A 27739-nucleotide genomic window follows, 5' to 3' on the forward strand; every position below is an offset into this window, starting at 1 on the left:
CTATATCTTATATTTTATTATAACATAAAACACACACCTAACTGCTATGCTAAGAGCTGCAAGATAAAAGAGATAAGACACTTCTAAAAGAAAGTACTGTTCACATAAATTATGATGGAGTGAACTGCCTTAAAAAGCTGCCACCACAAATTAAATGGCATTTATAAGGCAAATAAGCTTCAGATGTATATACACATAATGTATCTTAAAACTCATACCCAACTCTATAAGAAGATCAAAAAGAGAGAGAAGGTAGACATTTTCAAAATGGTAGGGTCAGCCTTTATTAAAATCACATAGAGTTGAAGATTGTAGCAAGAGGGGGGGGGGGGGGGGGGGGGGGATAAGCATTGGGTGAAAATATTAAAAGGGCCATTGGCCCCCTGCCCCTGTCTATTTCATTTACACGCTATAAATGTTAAGGAAGGCAGGACAAAGCCCCCTATTGAGAAAAAAAAGATGAAAGAGCCATATACAGACCCTTATAGGTCCCCTATCCCATTTTAGACACCAAAAGCAAAAACTAAGCATATACCGGTATACATCTATTTGTCTGCCTGCTAAATGCATAGAACAAGATTGACAGCCAACCACACCATTAAAACTCAATATAAACCACTTTACTAGTTACCCCTATTCTTTAAAAGAACGATTTATATGATACAAAAATAAAAGTCAAAGGAGTTGCACTTTTGGTAGTTCCCCAAGATTTGACATTATAGTCGATTGCTTGGAGCAGAAACCTCCATTAGGGGTGCCAAAGCATACCCTTAGGTCTAAAAAGTGACCCTTCTAAAAAGTACTGGGCCTTCTATAAAGAGAATCTTAATACCTCAAACAGTAGACCAAATATTTGCACAACCATAACAGGCAGTGGATAATTTAGGAGCAATAGTCCGAGTTGAATAATTCTTGAATTTCTTTCTCTCTCTCTCGCTTTTAAAAATTCCTTATTTTGCACCTCAAGTCAAACCATCTGTTGTCTGAAAGCCAACTAGCCTAAGGTCCATTTGGTAAGGTTTGGAAGCATGTACATGTACATGCATAATACAACATGCATGTGAGATGTATGTGCCATGAAGATGGTTAATACTGAAATGCTAATCATATATCCCGTTAATGGCAACCATATTTCCTTCTTTTTTCTTTCTTTCTTCCACGGCCCCCCCTCCCAATTTTTTCCTCTGTTTTCTCATCCCTCTCACTTTTCCTTTCTCTTCTTCTTATTCTTTTTATTCCTTTTAGTCTAATTACTGAATGTCTTAAATTCATATTTGATTGTTTTACAATTGAACCATTTGTATGTGTTCTTTATATGTAGCAGTTCTAATTGTGAATTAAAGATGTGTCAGCTTTTGGCTAAAAAAACATTACCATTTCAATTCAATTAAATAATGAATAAAAGAAAATGTTCTCAATGTTTATAGGGAATACACTGTAGAACCTACATCAATGGAAATGTGAGTACCATACATGTATGTGCCTTCTGCTGTTTGGAATGTTGCAATAGGTTTTCATTTATTCAACTTTATTTTACTAGCTGAGCCTACATGTATCTACAAGTTATATATGATAAACTATTCATAATCAGTATTACTTCAATTTATGACAATTTCTTTAAAAATATGAGAACTCAAGATTGTGTTACATGATTTGTAAAATCCTCATTTCTCCAATATTAACAGGGTCAATAAATATAGAGGGGGCCTATAAAAGGTGAAAATACTTTTTAATGTGAACCAATCGTATACTACAATCTGACAAAATATCTCTCATTACTAGCATTTCATATACATATTAGTATTTCACTTCAAGGCCTCCACACGTAACGTAGTTCAAGTTGTACACCTTTACTCACGGTCAGTCTTTCCTGTTTACTCAATATTTATGGAATGTTTGAATGGTGGTTATGGGCTGTCAGTTTGAGGTTTTGCGCCAACCGCAAAAGATTGCAATCTCGGATCATCTCTATTGAGTATTTGCCAACAGCTTCCTATAAAGGTGCTACTATAGGTTACCTTCACACAGCCTTATTGGTCCATTCAGACCGGAGGAATGATATCGTATGAATTTCTTATGAAGAAACGTCGAATCAAGAATCCTCATATGGCAAAAGGGGTGTACGCAGTGGATATCAATATCGTATAAAGAAACAAATTTTGAAGAAGTCAATTGAACGATTATCGTACGATATGACGTTCAGACTAGATTCAGATAGTGTAATGCTACGATGACAAACGTTCGTACGAACGATAATTTCGTACAAATCTCCGTTTTTTCCATCGTCTTCCCGAATTTTTTGTTGTCTGAAAATCGTTCGTACGGCATTCGTAGCAGTTCGTAATGGCATTTGTGACCGAGGCTTAAATGGTACATTAAAAAAGGGTATTAAAGATAAACTTGTTCTGGTAAAAAAAGAAAATGAATTCTCACAGAATCTAACGAAACTTACACTGAATGTTCAAGATTACAAATAAATGTCATGTGCCAAACAATTTTGGAAGAAAATGTATACTGGCTGAGTAATGAGCATAGAAAGATAAGGAAATCAGGGAAGTACTAGCCCCGACACCATGTGTGTTGTCCCATATACACCTTTCTGTGTAAGTGATTGTTACTTTACCATGCAAGACTCTGCCAAATTTATGATGATTTTGATCACTCCAGAACCTTGCATTACACACCATTACTTACATGCTATATGATCAACTTTTCTGATCCATTCCACACCTTTTCTTTCACAATGCAATCGCATTACCAGAACTCAAGTTTATCTTTAACTCTTTATAAAACTATATGAGTTGAAGTACCCCTTCTGGCTCATAAAAGATTCTACAACAAACATAAGCTGCGTTTACACTGCAAGCAAAAATCGTAGATTCTCACATTCCAGTGTTTTCGTCGGAAGTTGCTTAGCAACTATCGGCAAACACAATGAAAAACCAAAATCAAAAAGTCCACCTCTGGAGTAAGGTTTTCTGAAATGGCGCCAGAAATTTAACAGATTTTGGCAGTGAAAATATGCTTGGTCTAAAATATTTGTGAATGATCCTGATTTTCAGTCATGTGACTCTCCGGCTTGCTCCCGTGCAATTACATTCAGAGCAGCAACCAGTCGCACATGCGCACTATATGCACCAAAAAATTGGAATGAGCAAATTACCAATACATTTTTTGTGGGTTTTCCTGGTAGTGTGAATAGCAGTACCAAAAAAAATTTGATGTAAATGCATGGGCTTATATTGCCTTTGAAACTGAACCATTGTTAATCGTCAGTTAAAGGTATTCTGTAAGCAATGAATTTCCTTTATGTAGACAAACATTTTGTAACATTGCTGTTCAGCAAGGCGAATCTTTTGTCAGATTTCGCCTTAAAGTATGACAGCTACATGAAATATGTACGTGCATGTTCATCATGCATATCACCTTTTAGATATGTGATCTATATGTATATTACTTCTGAAAAATGCAACAAAGAAATAATCCAAATGTACAGAGAGAGGGATTGGTAGATAGATAAAGTAAATTGATAGAGAGATCTATAGAGAGAGATAAAGATAGAGAGAGAGAGAGAGATAGAGAGAGAAAGACAGGAGAAAGAGAGATAGACAGACAGAGAGACGAAATTGGAGGTTTCTTTTCCCTATTTTCTATTATTTTTTATGTCATAAAATTTGCCTGCTAACATCTAAGTGAATGTATGTACAGAAAACTACACATCATAAATTTCATGTCATCTCCCACTACCGGTAATTGTATTCATTACTAGCAATGTAGACATGAGTAAGTATGATCAAGAGGTAAGTTTCGATAAATGATAAATTAGTTTAATTTTCTGGCCTAGTAACCTTTCCTCCATACCCCTTCATAAAATGTAAGAGGCAGACCAAATGGAAAACTAAAATCAATTTCTTTGAAACAATTCTAATTCAAATTTCCGCCTCGTTTGTTGGACAACGTGTAATTTATCTCCCTCAACTCAAGGAAACACGATGATTCCAGTGATAAATCACCATTAAACAAACATTTCAAGTGTATTCACACACTGGTGAGCAATCTAATTGTCTGTCTGTCTGTCTTTTGTACTCGAGCAGGTATCCATGGGGGAGGAGGGAGGGGTCTAGTTTAATGAGAAAATGTGTTGAGTTGGGAGTCATGTCATTTTGTTTTCATTCTATTTTCCTCTTTCCTCTTTCTCTCCTCTTTCTCTCCTATAATAATAATAATGATATTTTGTTCTTGCATAGCGCATGTCACATTATAACGTTTATATGTGCTTCCAAAGAGCTTTGGAAATCTCCCCCCCCCACCCTCTCCCGGTGGGGTCACTCCCCTGCAAAGAGTGACCTCTCTCTCTCTCTCCCCCCCCCCCCCCTCCTTTTGTATTTAATATAAATTTTTGCCATTTGATGGGGGGATGTTTAAAATTAGTTCTCTTATTTCAGCAGTGCATCTATGACATTTATATTCTCTTTAAGTACATCAGGCCTTTTCCCTTTATCATATGAAAAGTTATATTCTATTTTTGCAGAGAGATATTTATGTGAAAACCAACTTGGGCACTCAGAGAAACACAAATACACCTAATATTTTACACCAGTTTTCTCTGGAGAGTGATGAATGAAGAAGTGAATAAATGAAAGAAATAAACATCGATATGCTCAAAATTCTATCCTACTTTTCTCTAGACGGTAATGAACGAAAATAGAAAAAAAAGTAGAAATAAACACCAATACAGCCAACATTTTATCCCGTTTCTTAAGATAGTCATTGATGTCCTTGAAGTCAAAAGGACCTCTAAATTGTCTCTATTAGTTCTCGATGTGTACACAAGTCTCCGGGCAAGAAGTGCAAATATTTGAATAGATAAATGTTCAAATTTGTCTTGGTGCAACTCCTCATACATGAAACGAAGGATGGTTGAAATGAAGGATAGGCTACCTTGCAATGAAGTACACATGAAATTAAAGAACTTGAAAGATGAAATATATGGTGTTGGTGGTGGTGGTGGTTATTTTACCTGACTGCTAAGAAAGCATAAAGCATAAATGCTTGTTATATCATCAATAACATTGATGTGAACTTTTAGCCCTCAAAGATTTGTAATGGCTAAATGATATAAAAGACTTACATGTACATTTATATTTTGCAAGGTGAATAAATGCAAGTACTGTAGGTTTAGCTTTTGCTCATCCTTCCCTCCATCCGTGCAATACTGAATAGAAATATGCCATTTTTATGATGGATTTACCCAGTTTCCAACCAGTCATCCATTTTAATACAGGAACAACAACAACAACATCTATAGTAGGCACTAATATTTCTTGTGGTTATGACGAATTTGTGGCAATAAAAATAGGGTGTTTATGGAAACACATGAGAATTCCACTCACAGTCTACAAAATAATGTGACTATTATTATTGTTCGGAGTGTATTATCCATTTAGACTGTATTTGTGACAAAAAGTCAACTGTTGTTAAATTCTGTTTGTTCCAATGGTCGACCAAAACTGGTAAACAGTTTATAAGAAGGTGCAAAAATTTGAAGAAAATTGCTACAAACTTTATTAAATACACCAACGTTTCTTGTCCTCCATTTGAACTTTTGTGTTCATGCTGGAAGAGTCTTTTCATCGTTATCAAATAAATGAAATACCGGAATGAAATCCAATTTTAATCTGAATGAAGGAGCTTTGTGGTTTTCCTCACAATCAAAACTGCTCTAATGCAGCTCTTTACAAGCTACAAATAACATCTCGCCAATTATGCTACAAGGCTTTTCACAGACTGGCATTGTATAGACCACCAAGAGATCTTTTTGAATAGTGTTATTACATTTTCTTGATCCTTGAGTAAGTGAGTTTTAGCCCGGTGAAATGGGGTGGTATGACAAAATATGTCTGGAATGAAAAAAGGCACAAAATTGTTGACGATATTGGAAGAAGTTCAATTTCCCATAAATGAATTAGAGTTCGATATTATTCATCCCAAGAGCTATTTTTTAATATTTCTCAAAATAAAATGTTCTTGCATTGATTAATGTAGGCCTACAATATATTTTTAACTAAATTTATTATCTTTACATATTATATCTTTTTAGTTTCTGAGAGCTCTTTTAGAGATTTATGAGCTAAATTGTTCACAGCACCCAATTTTTTTTTCTGTCTGCTTACATTGCTCAAATTTGTTCTGCTTTCAATCATAGTTTACTTTATGAGCTTTGATTGGGGCTGTTCATGTTTTCAGTCTAGATTTTTTTTCTTCATGTACTCTCTTTGATGCAGATCAAGCTGGGGAGGGGGGTCTGCAGGAAATCCCTCTCTACTTGTGTCCATTTTTTCTCTGCGTTGGGTTCGTAAAGTAACTTAGAACCCCGATAAGCAATCTTGGCACCTCTAAGAATCATCTCCAAGGCCCCTTTCATATTATTGTACAAGAGGGTTGAATCTGGATCAAGTCAGGACTCAAGCAGGACTCCAAAGCTAATATGGCCATTCATAATCATTGCAGGCTTCCTTACCTGCATCAAGAGAAGGTTGAGTCCTGACTTATTCCAGACTAGAAGAAGATTCAAGATATGAATGGTATCCCCATATAACATGATGATGATTGCGATACTTGTATCTCCTAATTGATGCTGTGTCCATGTAAATGTATGACTATATGACAGGCTAATGGGGAAAATAAAGGATGTGTGGGAATATTACCCAATACCTCATGTGTAACCATAAAAAAGAGCTAGTATACATGTTTATTCTCTTAATAGCAAAAGTGCTGTTTTCACTGACGTAAATATGAGATTTAGAAGATTTGACGAGTTATGGGTAGCAAAGATTTGTGATCCAGATCGAGTGGGTATACTGTAGGCCATGCTGTCACCTTGGATTAAAGATAAACTCCAGTACTGGTAAAAAAAAAAAATTAATTCTCACAGAATCAAACGAAACTTACACTGAATGTTCAAGATTACAAATAAATGACATGTGCCAAACAATTTTGGAAGAAAATGTATACTGGCTGAGTAATGAGCATAGAAAGACAAGGAAACCAAGGTATTACCATCCCCGACACCATGTGTGTTGTCCCATATATAGCTTTCTATGTGAGTGTTTGTTACTTTACCAAGACTCGGTCAAATTTATTATGATTTTGATGACTCCAGAACCTTGCAGTGCACACCAATACTTACATGCTACATGATCAACTGTTTCTGATCCTTTCACACCTTTTCTTTCACAATGCAATCGCATTACCAGTACTAAAGTTTAGCTTTAAGTCCAGACTTAACCCTCTTCAGCAGTGAGTATGAAAAGGGTGCAGGTGCGTCTGTGACTAAGAATATCTTCAATCCCATTTGAGACTTAAAAGATGCTGGTGAATTGGATAATGGTCTTTTGAGGCACTCTCCCATCCCTCACCGCAAGATACGCCGCTGCAAATTAGATTTGACGTCTGATTCCGTGCTGAGTGCCTTGGAACTGCCCGTCAAATTATCCCGTCGGGCAAACAATGTTTCCCCCGTGATTGCCAAACGGCAACTGCGTCGCGGGACAGGGAACGGGACAAATTCAGTTAACATTCCACCAAAAAAGCAAATTGATATTCACTCCTGAAGACTTGATTACTCGAATAAAGGTGAACAGTGCAGGGAATTGAACTTTTCCGGGATTAGGGAGATAATAATCCGATGAATGAAGAAGTTTGGATCAAGAGAGGACTGCTCTCTTCATTCTCGATCTAGGCATCTGATGATGCAGCAAGAATGCTTGAATAACGTCATTCAGATGACACAAAAATGTATCGTTTTGCTCATGTTTTTCTAAAAAATAGGAAATACATTATCCCCAACAGTAAATGGGGGAATGTAAATGTATACCGGTAGCCTAAATTGATAAATCTGAGGTTGAGTATTATACCGTACTGTGGGTTTAAAGTCAAGAAGATTAAAGTCTCCTAAATATTTTATATCAATACACCGATACATGGCCTATTTCAATGTGAATGTGGTATAATTTGTGTGATTTTTCTTGCATATTAAGTTGACTATAGTCATACATTCATATACATGTATCTCTGTTTTTAAATGAAACATAAAATGATCAAACATATTAGAGCTATTGCATTGTTTGGACTAAGCTGGAGTAAGTTGGAGTAAAATTGAACTTTATAATAATCCATAATGAAAATCTTAAGATGAGTTTACCCCAGCTAAGCCACTTGACATGCTGCTACTTTTTTTGCTAAGAAACACTGCTGTATGATCCCTATTTAAAGACAAATGCCTTTTATAAGAATTCTAGAAAAAGACTAATCAATGACCTACCTGTAAGGGCAAAATAAACAAAAGAGAACAATAATTTTATTGCTAATGCGTATGACTAAAATTGACCATGAATAAAATCTAAAATCATAGATACATAACAAATAATGAATTTCAAAGGAATTAAAGCCCAATTTCTCTAGCTTTCAATTAAAATCAAGAATGATTTCCCCTCATAATTTCTTAATGTAAAGTAGTGCCTTTGAAGGTAATTATACAAAGTTTTGGTATGGGGTCATAAATTTTGTTTGAATGAACATATTGGAAGCATGATCCTACAATATTTAATGATTGTTGCCGCGGTTGAAATGGAGTCTAAAGTGATACAATTGTGTAGCTCCCTCTCAAGGTCAAGATATTAATTTAACTATAAAACAATGTTTCTTGACTATAATCGACTGATTGGCTATTCCGTTCGGAAATTATATATCACAACTACATATTCTAAGATTTTCATGGTCGCAGCTACCATTGTACAGCCGTAGGCGCAATTTGAAATTTATCAAAATTTAATGGGAGCATCGGTAAATTTTGATAATCAATTTTTCTCAAAAGCAGAAGTGTTTTAGGAGCTAAATGTTCTAGTGCTTATAATACATCCACTGACATGGGCATCCAAATATATACAAATTGTAAAGAATCACTATCCAGCCAATTTTCAAAATTTACCAAAACTTTGTATTACCTTTAAGACACATCTTACATGAACTTTTAAAACCAGTTATGATACGTCATGTTGCATTCACGTTACAATCTTTACAATGTGCACACTAATGACATTTATGTTGTTTACATCCTTTCTCAATCATGGTACAGAATGTACGGCTGTCAAGAATAATCTATGGAGTAGAGGCATCACGATGTTTTTAATCTAGGAAAATCAATTTGGTTTCATTAAGCTAAGTACATGTTCCAATCAACTCAGGATACTTTCTTTTCTTCTTCAGGTTCTTGTCTCCACTCTACTATGGCATGCACACTTGCTACATCTACATGTACGTGTAGATCTTTGTCATTCTCTCTCCTTCTCTCTTTCTTTATCTCCTGATAACTTCATCTCCCTCTCTCCTTAATTTCATTAGAAATAGATAAATCTTTCTGTCCCTTACTGTCTAGTATATACATGTACTGGTAATTTGTCTACCGTTTCTTTTGTCTGTCTATCTGTCTGTATGTCTCTTTCTCCCTCTCTGTCTGCCTCTCCCACACCTCTCTCCCTCTCTTCCACTTACACACAACTTCTCATACACTATTGTTATTGTTTTGTTTCTATTTGTTTTTAGACATTCAATTTTTTAGCTCCCATTAAATATAGGCTCTATGTTAACTTCCTTTTAAAAACCTTGGAATATGTATGTACATTGTATATTCCCAAACAGTATTTTGTTCTTGATGTATAATTCTCTCTCTCTCTTTTACTCTCCTGTTCTTCGCTCTCGATCTGCCTCTCTCTTTTCTCCCCCCCCCCCTCCCATCCCTCTCCCCCTCCTCCCCTCATTCCATTATCTAAATGTCTACAAGTCTGAATATCCCCCAAACACTAAACATGCAATTTATGATACATTCAGACTCAAATCAACTATGCTGACTGAAAATGGCTTCAGGCGCACAGATTGTGATTTGCAATAAAATAATTTTCTTTGAAATGTTTATGTATGTTATCCAAATGCCCTGGGGAGATAAATGTCCATAAATACATATATATACAGTTGTATACAAGGACAACCGTAGACTTGGAGATATGAAACATTAATGCCCACATTCTGAGTAACATTATCCTGCATCTCAATATATCGAAGTTGAGAATATTCCGAAGCGGGACATGTTTTATTACATGTTATCATGGTTCAATATCCTTCAGATGAGGAGTACACAGCGCAATATTGCTTCATCTGGTCTCCCTTCGACTACAATTTCACGGAACAATAATGGCAGCCTAATGCCATTTCATTTCTTTATGAATGTCTTCTTGCGTGTGTTTTGTCGATTTTGACGTACAACTGTACCATATAATCTTCTAGAAGCTCATTTCATTCCTGGACTACTTGACCGGTTTGACCGCATTTATGTCCCATCAATGTTGATATAAATGTCAGGCATTTGGTGAGGTTTCTTAGTTATTAGTATGTCAATTCATGTCATGAATAACACAAAAGAGACAAGTAAAACCAATTAAATGTACAGTATGTGCAATTTGCAGTCAAATCTTTCCCCTTAACTTGTATGGCTTCTTATATTATAAATTGCGAGAATGGGATTAGTATGTCGATACATGTGCATAGATTTAATAGCATTCAACATAGTAAATTGAAAATAGACAAAACTGTTCAATATCTTACCTGCAACAAATTGAATAGCTCCACAGACTTTGCCAACTTTCCGCGTGACCAGGTCCCTCATACAGCAGGCTAATAACGATGTTAGTCCAACAAACATAGAGGCAATACAGGCTAGTCCGATCACAATCGTACAAATCTTCCACGTCAACGTGGGTATGTCCCCGAATGTCGTATAATGTCCGCAGTCGAAGACGTAGTTGTTGGGCGCTGTCGGGTAGTTACACCGACGGAAGACACCGAAATGGACGGGTAGGGTTCCGTTGAACATGTGGCCGCGCATCCAATAGGGCATGAAGAGGCCGATGGACGAGGCCATCGTGGCAACGATGGACACGATGGACCACAGAATGCCGACGGCTGTGAGACCGAAAGAGATGGTCATGGTGGTCGGGACGTTCCCAAGTCGGTCTCGGCTGGCAAGGCCGGCGTGGCTGCCCGCCCCGACGGTTCCACAGCGATGGCTGGACGCGAGACTGGCCGCTGAACGCTTGATGTATGTACCTGGCTCAAGGGATCTGTGTTAAAAGAAAATGATTTGAATATGTTGAATGAATATAGATTCAAAATCTGTTGAGACTACATGTATGCTTATTTTGATTCCTACTGTAAGTATAGTCTGTTCAGAGAGAGAAGGGTGTTAACACTGTGTTAAAAGTATATAAGATTAATGCCCTTCTGGCTCCAAACAGACGTTTCATGCAGTCCCGCTGCCAAACCAAATTCACAATGAATCCAAACTGATTCATTTCCTGGTCGTTCGGGGTAATGTAATTTTGTATATATATGGTTGAAATGTACTGTTAAAAATGTACTGAATGAACTGTCACCAAAATCAAATATTGAATTTGATACCTGAATATTTTTTAAAAAATCAACTTTAATACATTTGGTTTTTTGTACACATTGTTCATTTCCTAATTTTATTGCCACAAACATAGGTACATAGATGGCAACTACATTGTATATTTACATATAGATACAAAATGTTTTAAGACTGTCAACGAAATAATCATAAACTGTATCACCAATGAATATGAATAATTATATTTTTCTCATAATCCAGGTCTAAGATCTAGCATTCCACATCAGACTCTACCCAACCTCTCCATCAAGACAAACACTTTAAGCACTGTATCAGGTAATTCACTAATCATACAAATTCTCAGGTCACTTTCAAAATGTGTAAATATATTTTTTTAAATGTATATTTGAGGGCCCTGCTGGTGGGTCTGCTGTCATTAATTTACACCTCTCACTTACAAAAAAATACCACAAAAAAAAAAATCAATCTTTTTCCCCTGAGGCCAGGAAATAACCAAGTTGGTGTTTTGAGAACACCCACGGTGGGCTCGGCATGCCATCTAGCTGATGAAAGATGCCCACAGCCAAGTTCAAGATGGACGAGAGGAAATCCATACCAGATGTCAACTAAATTTCTCAGTTTTGGGTCATGTACATGTTTATAACTGGTTAGGTTTCTATTAAAGGGGTTTGTTGTCGTAGGGGGTCGACTGCCTCACATAGGGGGTCAGTTTGCAGACTACTAGGTTGGTTGATATAAGACATGCAATCACAAGACGGCCGGGTGTTTGGATGGTGACATGTCTTAAACAACATTATGTGGTGTTATTTTTCGCAAGTAATGGCATTGACTGTGGGCCCAGTCTTTCACAATTTACGACAAATGATGTTCATACTTGTAAGGTAGAGTTATCAAATATGAGCACATAATATGCAGATGATTTACTGTACTTTTGCACCCTCAACATTCTGAAATTACAAATGTAAGAATTTGGAGCCCTTTTACTATAATTATTCATTAGAGAATCAGGCACTGAAATGGCAAAGCCTGTAGTGTCAACACACAAACCGCTCTTCATTTGCATATTACAGGATATCATGTGTCTCATTCTTTGCTTCGTCGACTCCTCCCTTTCTAGAGTTAAATCACTCCTCAAGCCTGTTTTCATCAGCTCGAGATTGCCAAATAACCCGCTATTTTAACTATCCCAATCGCAAATTATCCAACTGATTTACGTCTTCATCAGCCTGCAGTTGAAATTAGCAGGATATTAGGTCGAGATAATCATTCCAAGATATCTTGGGCTAGTTTGCAAAATTTTTCCAAGCTCAAGTTTAGTGTTTCAAGGTGAGTCTAGAGCTGATGAGGATGCGATTTGTAAATTTGGGCTTATTTCCCAAATCAGAAATAGCGACCTTTTTGGCAATCTCTAGCTGATGAAGACATACTTATTGTAAAGTTGTGTGCACTCAATCTCCGCCAGCAGACGCACAAGATGTATTGGTTTGGCTTGGCTGCTTGTAACCATGTGACAGCTTTGTGCGCCCACATCGTTAAAACATTGATAGATTATAAACACAGGAAGGAAGAAGACCTGGGAAGTGTTTCACAAAGAGTAAGATATCGACTTTCAAGTTGGACTTAACTATGGCAGGCCGTTCATGCCACTGTTTGCTCTCACCATTGTTTAAGAAAAGAAGTCTTAAATATAACTTAAGTTTACAATGTAAGTAACTTTTTTTCTTCTTTAATGAACTATAAAAAAAAATTAAATTCTATAAATTTGTGACGTCCCTTGAGAGACGAATAGTGAGAGCAACCAGTGGCATGAATGGCCTGCCACAGTTAAGTTAGGGGTTTCAGAGTGATGACGTCATGAGTTCGCACTGGGCGATCGAGAGAGCGAAAGTGTAGTATTCTCTGTGTGTCTTTCGATTATTACGTAAACTCCGTAGCCACACACAACTTCGCTCTAAAAATCACGGAGCGTTGCGAAGGCACCGCAATATCGTACTTTTCGGAAAACATCGTTAAGACTTCGCCTCCTTTCGTCTCTCCCCCGCTCTTAGTATTTGTTGACAAATAAAATCCGAACATACCCGATTGAAGCCGAGAAAGTGCCCTCCGTGCTGATATAACCTAAGTGTTTGTAGTGCAAGGAGAACTGACGAAACAATGCCATGAAGTTTTAAAAGCTACGATTTCATCATTTTCCCGTAATCTGCATCCAACTTAGGATGGTGAGTATGAAAATATAGAGTCTGCTGATTCAGAAAATGTATTCATTGTCGATGTTTTATCAAATTTGAAGAGCGGAAAAAACAATTATTAAGGCCCGATTCATGAAAATAAACGATCGAATTTGAGCTTCGTCGTGAGCGAGCTGTGCGAAGACCGCTTGAGCTTGCACAGACACATGGGCAGGTCCATTTTTTCGGGTGGGGGTGTTAAATTCAACAATATGACAAATACGTAAATATTTACGTTTTTAAGCGAAATTCCACGAGTTTTAACTAGTTCTAGTAGATAATTAAGGACTTTGATTATGTTTGGTAACATTTAAAGCACATTTCTATATTTTTATTTAAAGTTCGGTTCGGGAAAAAATCCAGATAAATGCGATAGTTACCTGTGTGAAAAAATGGTATTTACCACAACAACGATAAATTTTTGACGGAAAATTCTTGAAACAAATCGGATAAAATGTTGATCTTGTGACTTTTTCGTTATTTTGGAGACAAAATATTACATGGTATGTATGTTTGGTCATATAAACATTACAAAATGCCACTTTTAAAAGAATAAGACAATTTTAAGGACGGAATTGAGGCCTCCGGATTTTATTCTTGCGCCACTTGTGTGAACTCACTCTAGTCCCATACGTTGAATGTTACGTTTGCTTGAGTTTATAGTTGCATTTCTCCACGATTCTCTGTACTCCCTAGCAGTTTTCTGATCATAAATAATGTGAAATCTATGTTCTTTGCGCAAGATTCTCGTTGATAACATATTTTATTTATTGTGTGGAACTTCTTTACTGATCCATTTCTCATTTATTTACCTCCTCCACCTGTCTGAAAACCCGGCTGAAAACTAAATCACTGTCAATGAATGTGCATATTAATGTTAGTCTAGATCTATTTGTTATTCTAACCAAATGTTTCTGTTCAAATATTTCACTGATTGTTACTTCTTGAACTGGATAATCAGTTACATAACTTATTGTAGACCCTAATTTTAAAAATTGTTATGAAAGTACTCAAAATTACAATCAATTTTCAAGTTCGACCGAACTACATTAAGTAGACTACCTTATAGATTCTAGACAGTAATTATAAATAATCAATTTTTTTTTCTTCTCAAAAATAATTGTGCCTTCGCTAACAAAGGGGCCGGAGGCATTACTTATTATTATGACAATATTACATTACATGTTTTGTTTCGGAAATGAACGTTATGTGAACATTTCTTTGATTGATTTTTAATGTTTTATTTTATATTTGTAGATGGCAAACACAGAGTCAGAGGAGCCAGCAAGTGCAATGGATGAGGCTAAAGACGAGGGGATTTTGTCAGGGACTAATCTTGAACATGATGAAGCTGAAGGTAGGTATCATCTTTCATTCTTTATAAATTAATTAGATTAATTTATTTTTGTTAATGAAATAATATTAAGTGTTGAAGATAATTTGGTAACCAACTTATATTATACTGTACAAAGAGTCTATGTTTTAATTCATTTAGTTTGTTGTTGGTTAACTCAATTTCATTGCCCTCAATCTGGATAATGATACAAAATTAGCTCAGGAAATAAGAATGGCGTTAATTTATTTATCTTTTCTAATTTTGTTTTGTTAATAGTAACAGCTCCTGTATCATCAGCAGCGGGATCATCAGCTCCAGGATCGTTAGCTCCTCAAGCGACTTCAATCCCAGGAGGAAGCAATGGTAATTATTGTTGTCACTGTTTATTTTCAAATGGTAAATCATGCATGAATTAAATGAACATTTTAGTTTTAATTAATAATTGTTGCCTTGAATCTTTATAGTAGTATTTATCATGACAAAATACACTAAGGAAATAAGAATGGTGTTATATTATTCATCTTTTCTAATTTTGTTTTGTTAACAGTAACAGCTCCTGTAGCACTAGCAGCGGGGTCATCAGCTCCTGGAGTAGCGGCCGGATCATCAGCTTCTCAAGCGACGGCAATCCCCGGAGGAAGCAACGGTAATTATTGTTGTCACTGTTTTTTATTATGGTTAATCGTCCCAAAATTAAATGAACATCTGATTTGGAATCTGTGATTTATGATGAATGGAATATACATATGTTTTCAAATTTTATGCTCATCCAATCCTCATCAGTAAATAAGCATTTGTATTAATTTAATAGGCAGAACAATCACAATGAATACACATATGACACAACAATTACTCAGTTACTAAATTAAAGCTATTGACTTGACAATAAATGACATAATATGATTCATAAATTAATAGTTTGCTTTTCTCTTTTATGTTTTTCCCCTGCAGATATTGGGCCATACTGTACAGCCATGGATCTTCACCGGGACCTCTTCACGGGACAGGAGAATTTGCCCACTGTGGAGAAATTGCAAAATGGTCTAGTAGTAGAACTGTACGACTTCTTGAAAGAGAATAGAATGTCAAATATGGGAATTGCTAGAATATTGATCAAGTTAGGTGGTGTTTCTGCTAACGACCATAAAGTTTGTAATTATGTTAAAGAGGTTGTAACAAAGTACAAACATATTAAAAAAAATGCTAAAGGTATTGTACAGGTACAGAAATTGTCAAGTCTTCTAGATAAGGAATTCTTAGTCTTGAGAAGCAAGCAATTGAAGGAGCCAGACACACCTAGGAAGAAGAAAATGAGAGCGCAAATCGCTGAAATCAAGACAGACAACAAAGGAGTGAAACGGAAATTGGCAGGAATGGAAGGAACAATAGAAGACCAAAGGCATCGTCTGGAGTTTTTAGAGGAGGAGCTCGACATGCGCAAAGCAAGACAGAAAGAAATTGCTGATTTCAGCACGCTACAGGATAGTTTTGTATTCCTGTGCAAGAAGATGAAGCAAATCACTGCAGAGTTCGATCCAACTTGTCAGGAACTGAACGCATACAAGAAAAAGTATGAAGAAAAAGAAAAAGAACTGCTCGAATTGGAGAAAAAACTTGTAGCATGTCAAGGAAAACTTCAAAAAGTAAATGCCAGGAATGTTAACAAGAGGATCAAAAGGAGAGATGAAAGCATAACAAAGCTGAAGGATGATAATTCAGAATTATCTACTCTCGTCAAAGAGTTAAAAGAAGATCTCGAACAAAACAGAAACCAACTCAGCTCATCAAAAGATAGAGTGCAATCCATGGAAGCGCATTCCAAGCATATCAACCAATCTCGGAGAAAGGTCTATGACCAAGCCAGGTATCTCCGGCGACGACATACATCTGGTGCAGACGTGCAGGATCTGATGGACCTGAAGGAGAGAGTGTCGTTCCTAGAGAAGAGGGAAAAGGAATTGGAGGAAGTGATAGGTTTAATGGAGGACAATACCATCATGACATTCGAAAATGGTAGATATAACGACTGCATCCGCAAAACTATCATGGAGTTGCTGGCGCAGAATGTGTCCTTACGGAAGGTTACTTCCGTCATTAGAACTGTCATCAAAAACTTGACTGGAAAAAACATCGGGCGTCTCCCTTCGGCAGGGACAGTATCGAGATTGGCCGTGGAAGCAAACCATCTAGCAACGATTGAAGTTGCCCTGGCAATGAAGTCAGCAACACCAGAAAAAGCACTTGGAAACTGCATTCACGGAGATGGTACTACCAAACATCATCGGAAATATCAAAATTTTCAAGTGACATTGCCAGATGGGACATCGCGAACAATGGGCTTAGTTGAGATGGCTGCAGGTGATACTGAAGCTGTAATGGATGCCTTCAAGGACAGAATCAACACACTGGCTTCATCTCTCGCTCAACTTGAGGGTGGTAATCAAGAAGACATGTACAAGGAATTGGTTACAACTGTGAAGTCAACAATGACTGATCAAGGGGCTACCATGCCGCAATTCAATGATAGGTTGAGAGCACTTCGTCAGGACCTCCTTCCTCAAGTTGTCAAACAGTGGAATCAGCTTCCAGGTGATGTTCAAGCTTGTGTAAGTGACTTCGGGAAATTTTTCTGTAAAATGCATCCCCTAATAAACTTCGCTGAAGAAGTGGACAAAGCCCTGAAAGCGTTTGAAGATATTACAACATCAGGAAGGCATGCACACACATTGCAAACATCAGAATCTGGCGCCACAAGACTCATCAGGATATCGAGTAAGGCCTTTCATCACCGGGGATGTGACAAGTCGGGAGTTGAAGATGTCTTTTCAGCCTTTCTGTCAAACGCTTGTGGGACGAAGAATCATCTGGTTGATTACATTGGAAATCGTGCGAACATTCTTTTTGAAGGTGCCTCCGCCCTTTATTTCCACGTTCCTCACATTCAGGAGTTTCTTTCAATGATTCAAAATCGTAACAACCTTCTCCTGGCAATCGAAGAGGACATCAATGAGAAGCTCTTGGTGGCCGAGATACGAGCACTTGGCATATTTTACATCGCTGCCATCAAGCCCCTTTGGGAAAGGATTATCAGCTCGGGCAACATTTTCGACACGAATGAGCCACTCCATCAACTCCAAACCAAGCTCATGGTATGGAAGGAAGACGCATCCCCTCTCCTGGCAGGTGACAGCCCCTTCAACATTAGCACAGGAGATGACATCTCAAAGAAGCTCCTAGACAGTACTGATGCTGAAGCAGAGATGCTGACCACCCAAGCCCTTGAGTTGATAAGCTGTGCTGTCCTGCTCATCCTTCAACGCCAGTGCAAAGACCAGCTACCTGGAGGAAAGTATTGGGACCTGGCTGATGACGTCAAGGCAGCATACCACAATGTCCCAAGCACCAACATGATCGGAGAGAGGGATTTTGCACAACTCGATCTGCTTGTCCGCAAAAAACCCTCTGCCAGAATCACCACTCTTGAAGCACTCATCATGTGGACCAACAATAAGATGCCGGAGTGGCTTGACTCTCTGTCAGAGAAAGAAAGAGGGAAATATATGAAGGCGGCAAGGCAGTGCTCAGACGATGTTCTTAGGAGATATGCCGAACGGAAGAAGGCTATCAAACAGCAGAAATGGGAAGCTCTTCAAAAGGCATCACAAAAGAGGAAGGATCTTGAGGAAAAGAGAATGAAGTCGACAGCAGACTTGGTCAATGAAGTAGTTGAGCTTGGTGGAGTGTGGACTTCAGAGCAGAAGATAACAGAGATGGTTGGAGACATTGAGAGCACAAAATCAGACGAACAAATAAGAAGAATACTGTACACACAGCTGTTATTCTTACAGAAGGTCCTTAAATGTCAAGGTCCGTCAAAAGAACATTTCCAGCTATCTCATCAAGGGCAGCCGTTTACAAGAGGAGAGATGATGCAACATTTAGTAGATGTTGTGAAGCACAACAATCTACAAACCCAACCACAACCTGACCCAGTAGAAGCCGCTGCAATTCAGCAAAGGGAAAGCAGTGCTGGAAGCAGCTTCGAGTACACAGCACCTGAAGATCAAGTTGAAAGCTTTCAAGAGCAGAAAAATAAGATGTTCAAAAAAATAGAAGAGGAAAAGAAGAAGAGAGCAGCAATTGCATCAAAACAATATCTGGATGAACTTCTTCTGAACCCAGAGTTACTTGTAGGCAAGAGGATCGAACACGTCTTCCTAATTGAACATGTGAAAGTCTGGATCCATGGTGTGGTGACTGGTATTAGTTCTTACAAGACTGATAACCTGAAGACCCTCTTCTTCATTGATTATGAGGATGAGGATGAACTCAAGGAGTACAACCTTCTATCTGACTTGAAGAAGAATGAATTAATTGTGAAAGATTGATTTCTGCTCAAGCGATTAATAAAGTTTGAAAAGAGAATTCAAAACTGAGCAGTATTAGGTTGAGCAAGAAGGAATTGTTTAATATTCATTTCTGATCAACTGATTAGTAACATTTGAAAGCAGTTAATCTGAAAATTCGAAGCTGAGCAGAACAAGAAGGAATGAATTGTTTAATATTATTTTCTGATCAAGTGATTAGTAACATTTGAGTCAATCTCACAAGTCAAAGCTGAGCAGTGTTAACTTTAACTAGAACAAATTAATTTTAATTTGGTGCAAATTGAAAATTGAAGTATACCCGAGAAGTTGTGACGGAACCAAAACAAATTATCATGCAAAGAAGATGTAACAAAACAAAAATAATTACAAAGAAAATGCAATGGAACCAACCTTTAAAGAAAAGAATAGCAAATAAATAAGAACAAATTCAAACATTAAATATATTAGTCTTTATTGTATGTACTTATATGTTTGGAAACTTGTATGGTATGAAAGTTGGAAGTCTCTGTTAATTGTTATTGTGTGTGTATTTGTCCGTATGTGGTTATGTTTGTAAGTGAGTGTGTGAGCATTCATGTTTGGCGGTGTGCATAAAGCTGTACATGTGTTTGTTTTTCTTTATTTGAAAACAAGGATTACATTTCTGTATAAATTTGAAAAACCTTGAATTAAAATATATTGTATCTTGCAAAGATAAGTACACAATAATGTGAGAAAAAAAATGTCTGATTCCTTAAATTTAAGGGATATCATAGTTTTTTCATTTTATTGAATAAATTCGCATAAATTTGCATATTTAATTATTACTCACTAATGTCAAGAAATATGAATTACAAATTCCTGTATCTTGCAAAGATATGCATAACATTTGTGAAAACTAGATTTCTGACTCATTTAATTCAAGGGATATCACCATTTCCCATATAATTGAATAAATTTGCATAAATTTGCATAAATTTGCATATTTAATTATTACACACTAATGTCAAGAAATATGAATTACAAATTCCTGTATCTTGCAAAGATATGCATAACATTTGTGAAAACTAGATTTCTGACTCATTTAATTCAAGGGATATCACCATTTCCCATATAATTGAATAAATTTGCATAAATTTGCATATTTAAAATATGATTAATAATGTCAAGAAAATATTAATTACAATCTATTGTATCTTGCGGAGGTATATACAAAATTTCATCGCTGTTGGATTCTGCATCTCAGAGATATTGATAAATATGTTTTAAACGTACATGCCAAATTCCTATACAAAGAGTACCACAATGGTGCCATCTTTAAAACAATAGGAATAAAAGATTTGATCATGTGACCTCTGTGAAAAAATTCCCTAAAAAATAATTCTTAAAAAAATTGTAACTCTTTAACGCTTTGACCGATTTTCAAAATTTAAACTGCACTATGCTTCTAAAATTACATTCTATCAACTTTTGAAGGAAATTAAGCTTCAGCTATATAAGACAAAAATCACCTGAAACCCCTAGTTAAGTATAGTCAGAAATGAAATATCATTTACAGACAATTATGCATTTCTCCATCTGTTTCCGAAACTTTCGTTAAATGGCCATTCCAGAAAAAGTACAATGAATAAAACATTGAGGCAAGCGATTGAAGCTTTTTACATTTCTGTCCAAACAACATCTCTTAGGGGTGCGTTTATTGACCAATTTTTTGCCTAGAATCAGGTTTCTCAAACGTCTTTCAGGCAAATTTTTAAGGTGATAAACGCAAAGCCTTTTTCAAACGCCTTTAGATATGGGCATATTGTAAAACCGAAAAAGGAGAGTTTTGAATGTGACATACAACCAGAATCACGATTCTGAGACATGATTTGAACCCTACTGTACATACAAATCGGACCTTCCCCGGCTAAATAGTGCGCACCATGTGCTATGCCCTAGTTGACCTCCGAGCAACTCTCTGCTTTCCTTGTCAAACAAAGCACAAAGCAGCTGCGCAAAGAAAAGGCTTTTATTTTGAATCGTGAAGAGACGATAAACGCGACATCACGAAAATCACATTCGTATAGTGGGGTTCGATAGTGGGGTTCGATATGTACATATCTAGTGGCAAGACCCAATAAACGCACCCTTAAATGACAGCTGAAATGCCCAACGATCACTACATCTCCTACAAGGAAGGATGTATTCACACTCCACAACTAGAACGTTTGTTTGTATGTTTCATCGCCATTTTGTAAATATTGGTACTTGTTTGTGACATTAAAGCACAGGATAGTAATAATGGGTCATCCCAAACTATCTTTCAGGTATGAACTCACCCTACTTAAGCATATCAAACTCATTTTTGGAATTCCTATACTTCTCATTTTGACACCCCCTTTTCAACCCATGTCCCATTCAAACAACAACAAAAACAAATACCTCTACCCCTTAAAATCAATGATAAAAGTGAGTTGTAAATACATAATACGGTACTGGTATACTCCTTACCAAATCTTTCCATTAAAACATCAATGCAAATGTAAACTGAAGGTGGATATGGACGCACCCACCAGCCCTTGACAGATGATCTGCTCATCAATAAACCTCATCAATAATTGATTGCAGTTATAAAAGTTCTCCATTGAACACAAAGCAAACAATCAATAGCACAGCTTTAGTGAGAGGAAAAGTCAATTGTACTCCTGTTGACATTTGATGGCTTTTAGCAGAAGGGGAAGAGGTCTTTAAAGGTAGTACTCAACATTTTGAAGAGGTACGTAGTAAAAGACATTGATTGTTAGTGACCTTGTAAGAACATTGATAACTACATGTAGGTACTGTAGTGAAAAAAAATCAAAGTTCATTTTCTATGATTGGCAATTTTGTTCTTTCATCACCATGGATATCATAAACACAGAAGTAAATGAAAAGGAATTGCATTTTGAAAGCTGAATCTAAATACATGTTTAATATTCTACAATTTTACAGGTGCTATTTTACCATATTACAGGTGCATGGTTCACCAATTCACAGTAGGCATTTTACCATTTTACAAGTGGCATTTTACCATGACACAGTTGCTTTCCTACCATTTCACAGGCGCTATTTTACAGTTGTAATAGTACGTGTCACAGTGATTAAATGAGCCAACGGCATACATGTAAACAATGGCTTTGATATAAAAGTTGTTGATAGGTATGAAATCATCAAAAAAATTAAAGTTTCAAATGAAAATGAGTAAAGAGCATAAACAGGAAAAAATGGTCTCATAAATTCATTGTTACCTATTGTTACCTAACAAAATTGATAAACATCTTATTCATTCTCTGATTTAAATCGAACTGTCACCAATGCTTATTTGGTGTTTATGTCTTTGGTTAAAATCAGCTTGATGTGAGGGGTTGATTCTGTTCAATTTTTTGTTTGTTTAGGGGGGCGGGAGGGGGTGGGAGGGGGTTGGAGGGGGTGGGGGTAGATGGGGGGTTGTTACATGTACCTTCACATACACATTGCATGCACCTTTGTATTACAATCTGTACTCATGCACATGTAGCTCTACATGAGTGTTTTCAAACACTTTGTTGTGTTAGATCAGCAGAAATAAATTCTACGAAATGTCAAAGCATGATGAATTACGATCTCAGCATGCTGCAATTTTTAGCTAACAGACCAACTGAATGCATATATTCACTGTGCAGAAGACCTGGTTAGAGCTCCTTCAAATGATTCAACTTTTGATAAATTCAAATAGATTTGTTCACTTTTGATTCTTTTATCATAATCAAGGCACAAAAACAAGAAAGTTATCATAAACTTATTACAGGTCTATAACCATTCTCTAAACTATAGGAAAATCTAACAAGGCTTTAATCCATACAAGGAACATTTTGCTGTGGATATATTTCTTTCAAATGCTTGCCATTTGAAATGTGCTTTAAAAAACTGATCATTAATGGGTTTTGAAGATAATGGAGCCACAGCAATATTTTTCAAAAACTATGTTGAAAGAATTTTCAATGAATTTGTCTGTTCTCTGTTTTCAGAAGTTGTGTCTGACTGTATAAACTAAATGGATTTATTGCTCTAAAAGGCCTTCATCATCTTGTATCAATCCAATACAAATTCCTTCCGATAGCAGATCTACATAATAATGATTTCATTTATATGCATCGTCACACCCAAGGTCCATTAATAGACGTTGAAGACTTTCTCTCAGTTACATCCATGACATATAGTAGCCATTAAGACTTTATTTAGAGCTTTCCATTACGTAATTGGATAGAAACTTAAGACGTCCATTTGGTGAGAGTGTACATCTAATGCCTTTCATCAAGTATTTGAATTGTTCAATCTCTCGCACAGACACGATCAGAGTGACAAGTCCATGCATTTTAGTATGGAAAACTATACCCATTTGTATGATAAAAAGGCTCAGTTAAACGTTATACATAATACCCTACAGCTGTATTTAATTCAGTACGCAGTGGGGAGGGTATTAAAGATAAACTTTAGTACTGGTAATGCGATTGCATTGTGAAAGAATAGGTGTGAAAGGATCAGAAACAGTTGATCATGTAGGATGTAAGTATTGGTGTGCACTTCAAGGTTCTGGAGTCATCAAAATCATAATAAATTTGACCGAGTCTTGGTAAAGTAACAAGCACTCACATAGAAAGCTATATATGGGACAACACACATGGTGTCGGGGCTAGTACTACCTTGATATCCTTGTCTTTCTATGCTCATTACTCAGCCAGTATACATTTTCTTCCAAAATTGTTTGGCACATGTCATTTATTTGTAATCTTGAACATTCAGTGTAAGTTTCGTTTGATTCTGTGAGAATTAATTATTTTTTTTTACCAGTACTGGAGTTTATCTTTAATATGAACTGGACGGCCCCTCCCCAAATGTTTGAAAGACACTGAGTATATGTATGCAACTATGCATACCTGCAGTACACATATGTAACAAGTGAGCTGTGAGGTATACACTGACAAGTGCCAACATACAACTTAATTATTCTTTCCTCTGGTAAATTTGATAAACTCAAGAATGAAAGTTTAATTGGTTGATGATATAGGGCCTTTGGATGTACATTGTAAGCTTTAATGTCACATTCTAAGGAAATATAAATCAGGACAATATCAAACATCGATCACAACAAATTGGTACACATATGAATAATTAATTTATTAATCGTACATATACAGGTAGGTACATACATGTATGTCAATTGATATAAAACAGGTTTGTATTACTTGGAGGCTGCTGATTATTACAGAGCTTTAATCTAATGTACATGTACAGCTAAAATTATAACTTATTCACTGAAATTTACTTTTAGAGTTCCCCCACATTAAATTCCCTTCAGACCATGCATTGGAGTGTTTTTGTAAAGGAACACTGAACCAGTGATTCGAGTCTATACAGTGTACTATATTTAGCAGACGAGCATACAAGCTACTAAGTAATACCCAGAGAGCAAAACAAGTTAATCTGAAATTTGACAAAAGGCTTACCTCCAGCTTCAGGCTATGTCTAAATAAATCTCCCCCACTTCTACAGATGAAGCTGAATTAGTCAAAATGGTGAACCTCAAATGTTCAACACTTTCATTGCAATAGCCTAAATAGCTTTATTCCAACTCTATATAACTCTGGCAGGTCTTTCCAAAATAGACTGTTCAATAGAACTATAAAGTCTATTATGTGCTGCACCAGAACGAATACCGGTAGTGAGAGAGAAAGAGAGAGAAAAGAGAAAAAGGGGGGGGGGGGGTGTATGACAGAACCCAACCTACATTGCCCTTGTAAAAATATAAACAGAGAGGAAGAGAGAGGGTGGGTTGGGATGAAAAGAAAAGAAAAGAAAGAAAAAAGAGCTAAAAAAAAGGAAATAACGGGCCTAATCTCAGCTTGGATTGAGCTCGGAATCCCATTCACGTCTTATCCCTGCATGGACGCGCCAAGCAGTCATGCAAATACGAGTAAACTAATAGCTTTTCTGCCTTGCCAAGCTGTCTGTGTAATCTAGTATGCACAAAGTACCTCTGGAGGCACGTTCCTAACCATTCCAACCCAGGCGTAGCCGTGCGAAGTTGCAACTGTGCACAACCGTGGCATAACTTTGAGATTGGGTGTTTATTTTCGGCGTAACCGGATCTTTTATTGCTCACTTGCACTTCCCCCTTTGTCAGTTTGCGCAACAATCTAAGGTGACAAATGGATATGAATTAATTTTCAGTCATCGAATCCCAGAGGAAATATTAAACTGCGCACTGCGAACAGCTAGCGTCCCTAAAAACGTATGTATGCAAAATATTGCGGCTTGAACCGAATGGCGAATTAAGTACCATTCATGGACTTTTATGCGGCCAATTATAAACGGACCTGTCAAAAGATAACATCATCATCAATCAGGTTTATCCTTTTATTGATCTGGCCTTTCATTGATCTACAGGTGGATTTTTTGTCGCTGCAGTTGATTCAGAGGGCTTCCAATGTCAATCCCTGCCATCCGTCAAATCATATTAAATGACACCGATGATCATTATCTCTCTCTCTCTCTCTTCTTCTCTCTTTCTCTCTTTGTCTCTTTCTCTCTCTGTCTCTCTTTCTGTTTCTGTCTCTCACTCCCTCCCTTTTATGTCAATTAATAAAATAAATAAAGGGGCAGTGTAAAGAAGAATATTATTTGGGCTTACACTACACACTCTACATGTATCAATATCATTTCTGTCTGTCTGTCTCTCTCTCTCTCTCTCTCTCCCTCTCTCTCTCTCTCTCTCTCTCTCTCTCTCTCTCCCTCCCTCTCTCTCTCATATCAATTCCTTCGCGCTCCTTTTGGGAGATCAACCGACCCGCGCGCATTTTATATTACATGACATATGGTAAAATTCTCGACATCTTTTTACACTTTTCTTTACCATTAAAAATCGAAATTGAGAATAATATCCTCAATCGAGATATGAGAAGAAGGAAACATTTCCTTTACATTCCATGTAAAACCATGCCCTTACTTGAAAAAAAACCTCCGTCACTTTGACGTTGAACTTTACAATCCATTTAAAAAAAAAAACTCTCTCATACACAATGTCAAGGATAGGTCGCACTGTGCTCGATTGCCATTCAATAAACCAATCTTTAACTTTGCAGCAACGCGTTTTGCGTCAAATTTGTAAATCCTCAATCACAGACAATGACATATGATACGTAAGCTTTTCATACATATAAATTTCATTTTGATTGATTCATTTTTAGCTCCGTCAATTTTCATGTCAAATCATGCTTCATGTCCCATTTTAGAAGCCCGACCCAGGGTTTTGTGCCAGCTAGCCCTGTATGCATGTACGTAATGTTATGCATACACATATAACTGAACATGCATAAGTACAGTACATGTACACACGCAGCGCAGCGCGTACCAGCGCACTGCACTACATTTCATTGGGTCAGTACCATTATGAAAATAGGGGAACAATGAGTGGGATGGGTTTAGTGCCGTCACAATAAACTTGCGCATTACACGCGTACGTATAATTAGAGCAATTTATGCACCCCCAAGAAATAATGAATACAGCCCGACCTCTCTACACACAGAACTGCACAGATACCGCACAGTCCGGTCAAGGCGGTACGCGTAGCGTTAAACTGCCAAATTTACAGAAATTGTGAGGAGCGCTTTTGCTATGAAAGGAATTGATATGCTCTATCTATCTCTCTCTCTCTCTCTCTCCATACATATATATATATATATATATATATATATATATATATTTACCCGTATATATGAATGAAAAGCAAATCAAATTATAATTTGTCATTGAAATTGGTACAGCTAGTGCAGATCATACCTTGATTTTCTATGTCTGAAAACTCTGAATGTCAATTCCTACCATCCATCAACATCTAATCACATTTTATATCAATATATCTCTCTCCTGGCTCCCTCTGAATGAAAAGAAAATCGATCAAATCAAATTTGCAATTGCAATATAGGGGCAGTTCAGAAAGATGATCGCTGAGCTTGAATTTCAATCCCTATCTATCTATCCTATCTATCTCAATCATATAAGACGATGATCATTATCTGTCTGTCTGTCTCTCTCTCTTACTCTCTTTCTTTCTTCCGGTCTCTTACCCCTCTGTCTCTTGTCTCTCTGCTCATCTCTTGCCCTCTTCTCTCTCTCTCTCTCTCTCTCTCTCCCCCCTCTCTCTCTCTCTCTCTCCCCCTCTCTCTCTCTCTCTCTCTCTCTCTTCCATACCCCCCCTCTCCCCCCTCTTTCTCTCTCTCTTCCACACCCTCTCTTTCTCTCTCTTCCACACCCCCTCTCTCTCTC

General features: G+C 36.9%; 1 protein-coding gene and 1 long non-coding RNA gene across 2 annotated transcripts in view; one reads left to right on the plus strand and one right to left on the minus strand.

The window, feature by feature from the left end:
• LOC763427 (LHFPL tetraspan subfamily member 6 protein) overlaps window positions 1-27739 on the minus strand; it is a 47045-nt gene that overhangs the window by 11305 nt on the left and 8001 nt on the right. The window contains exon 2 of the mRNA XM_030981952.1: window positions 10660-11174. Coding sequence (XP_030837812.1) covers window positions 10660-11174 — 515 coding nt within the window. The remainder of the gene's footprint in view (window positions 1-10659; window positions 11175-27739) is intronic.
• On the plus strand, window positions 15023-15820 carry LOC115922665. The gene is made up of 3 exons (XR_004063542.1): window positions 15023-15067; window positions 15323-15409; window positions 15594-15820. It is a non-coding gene; the product is annotated as an uncharacterized LOC115922665 (long non-coding RNA).

This window comes from Strongylocentrotus purpuratus, unplaced genomic scaffold (genome assembly GCF_000002235.5).
Source record: "Strongylocentrotus purpuratus isolate Spur 01 unplaced genomic scaffold, Spur_5.0 spur5_scaffold_12, whole genome shotgun sequence".
Lineage (NCBI taxonomy): Eukaryota > Metazoa > Echinodermata > Echinoidea > Camarodonta > Strongylocentrotidae > Strongylocentrotus > Strongylocentrotus purpuratus.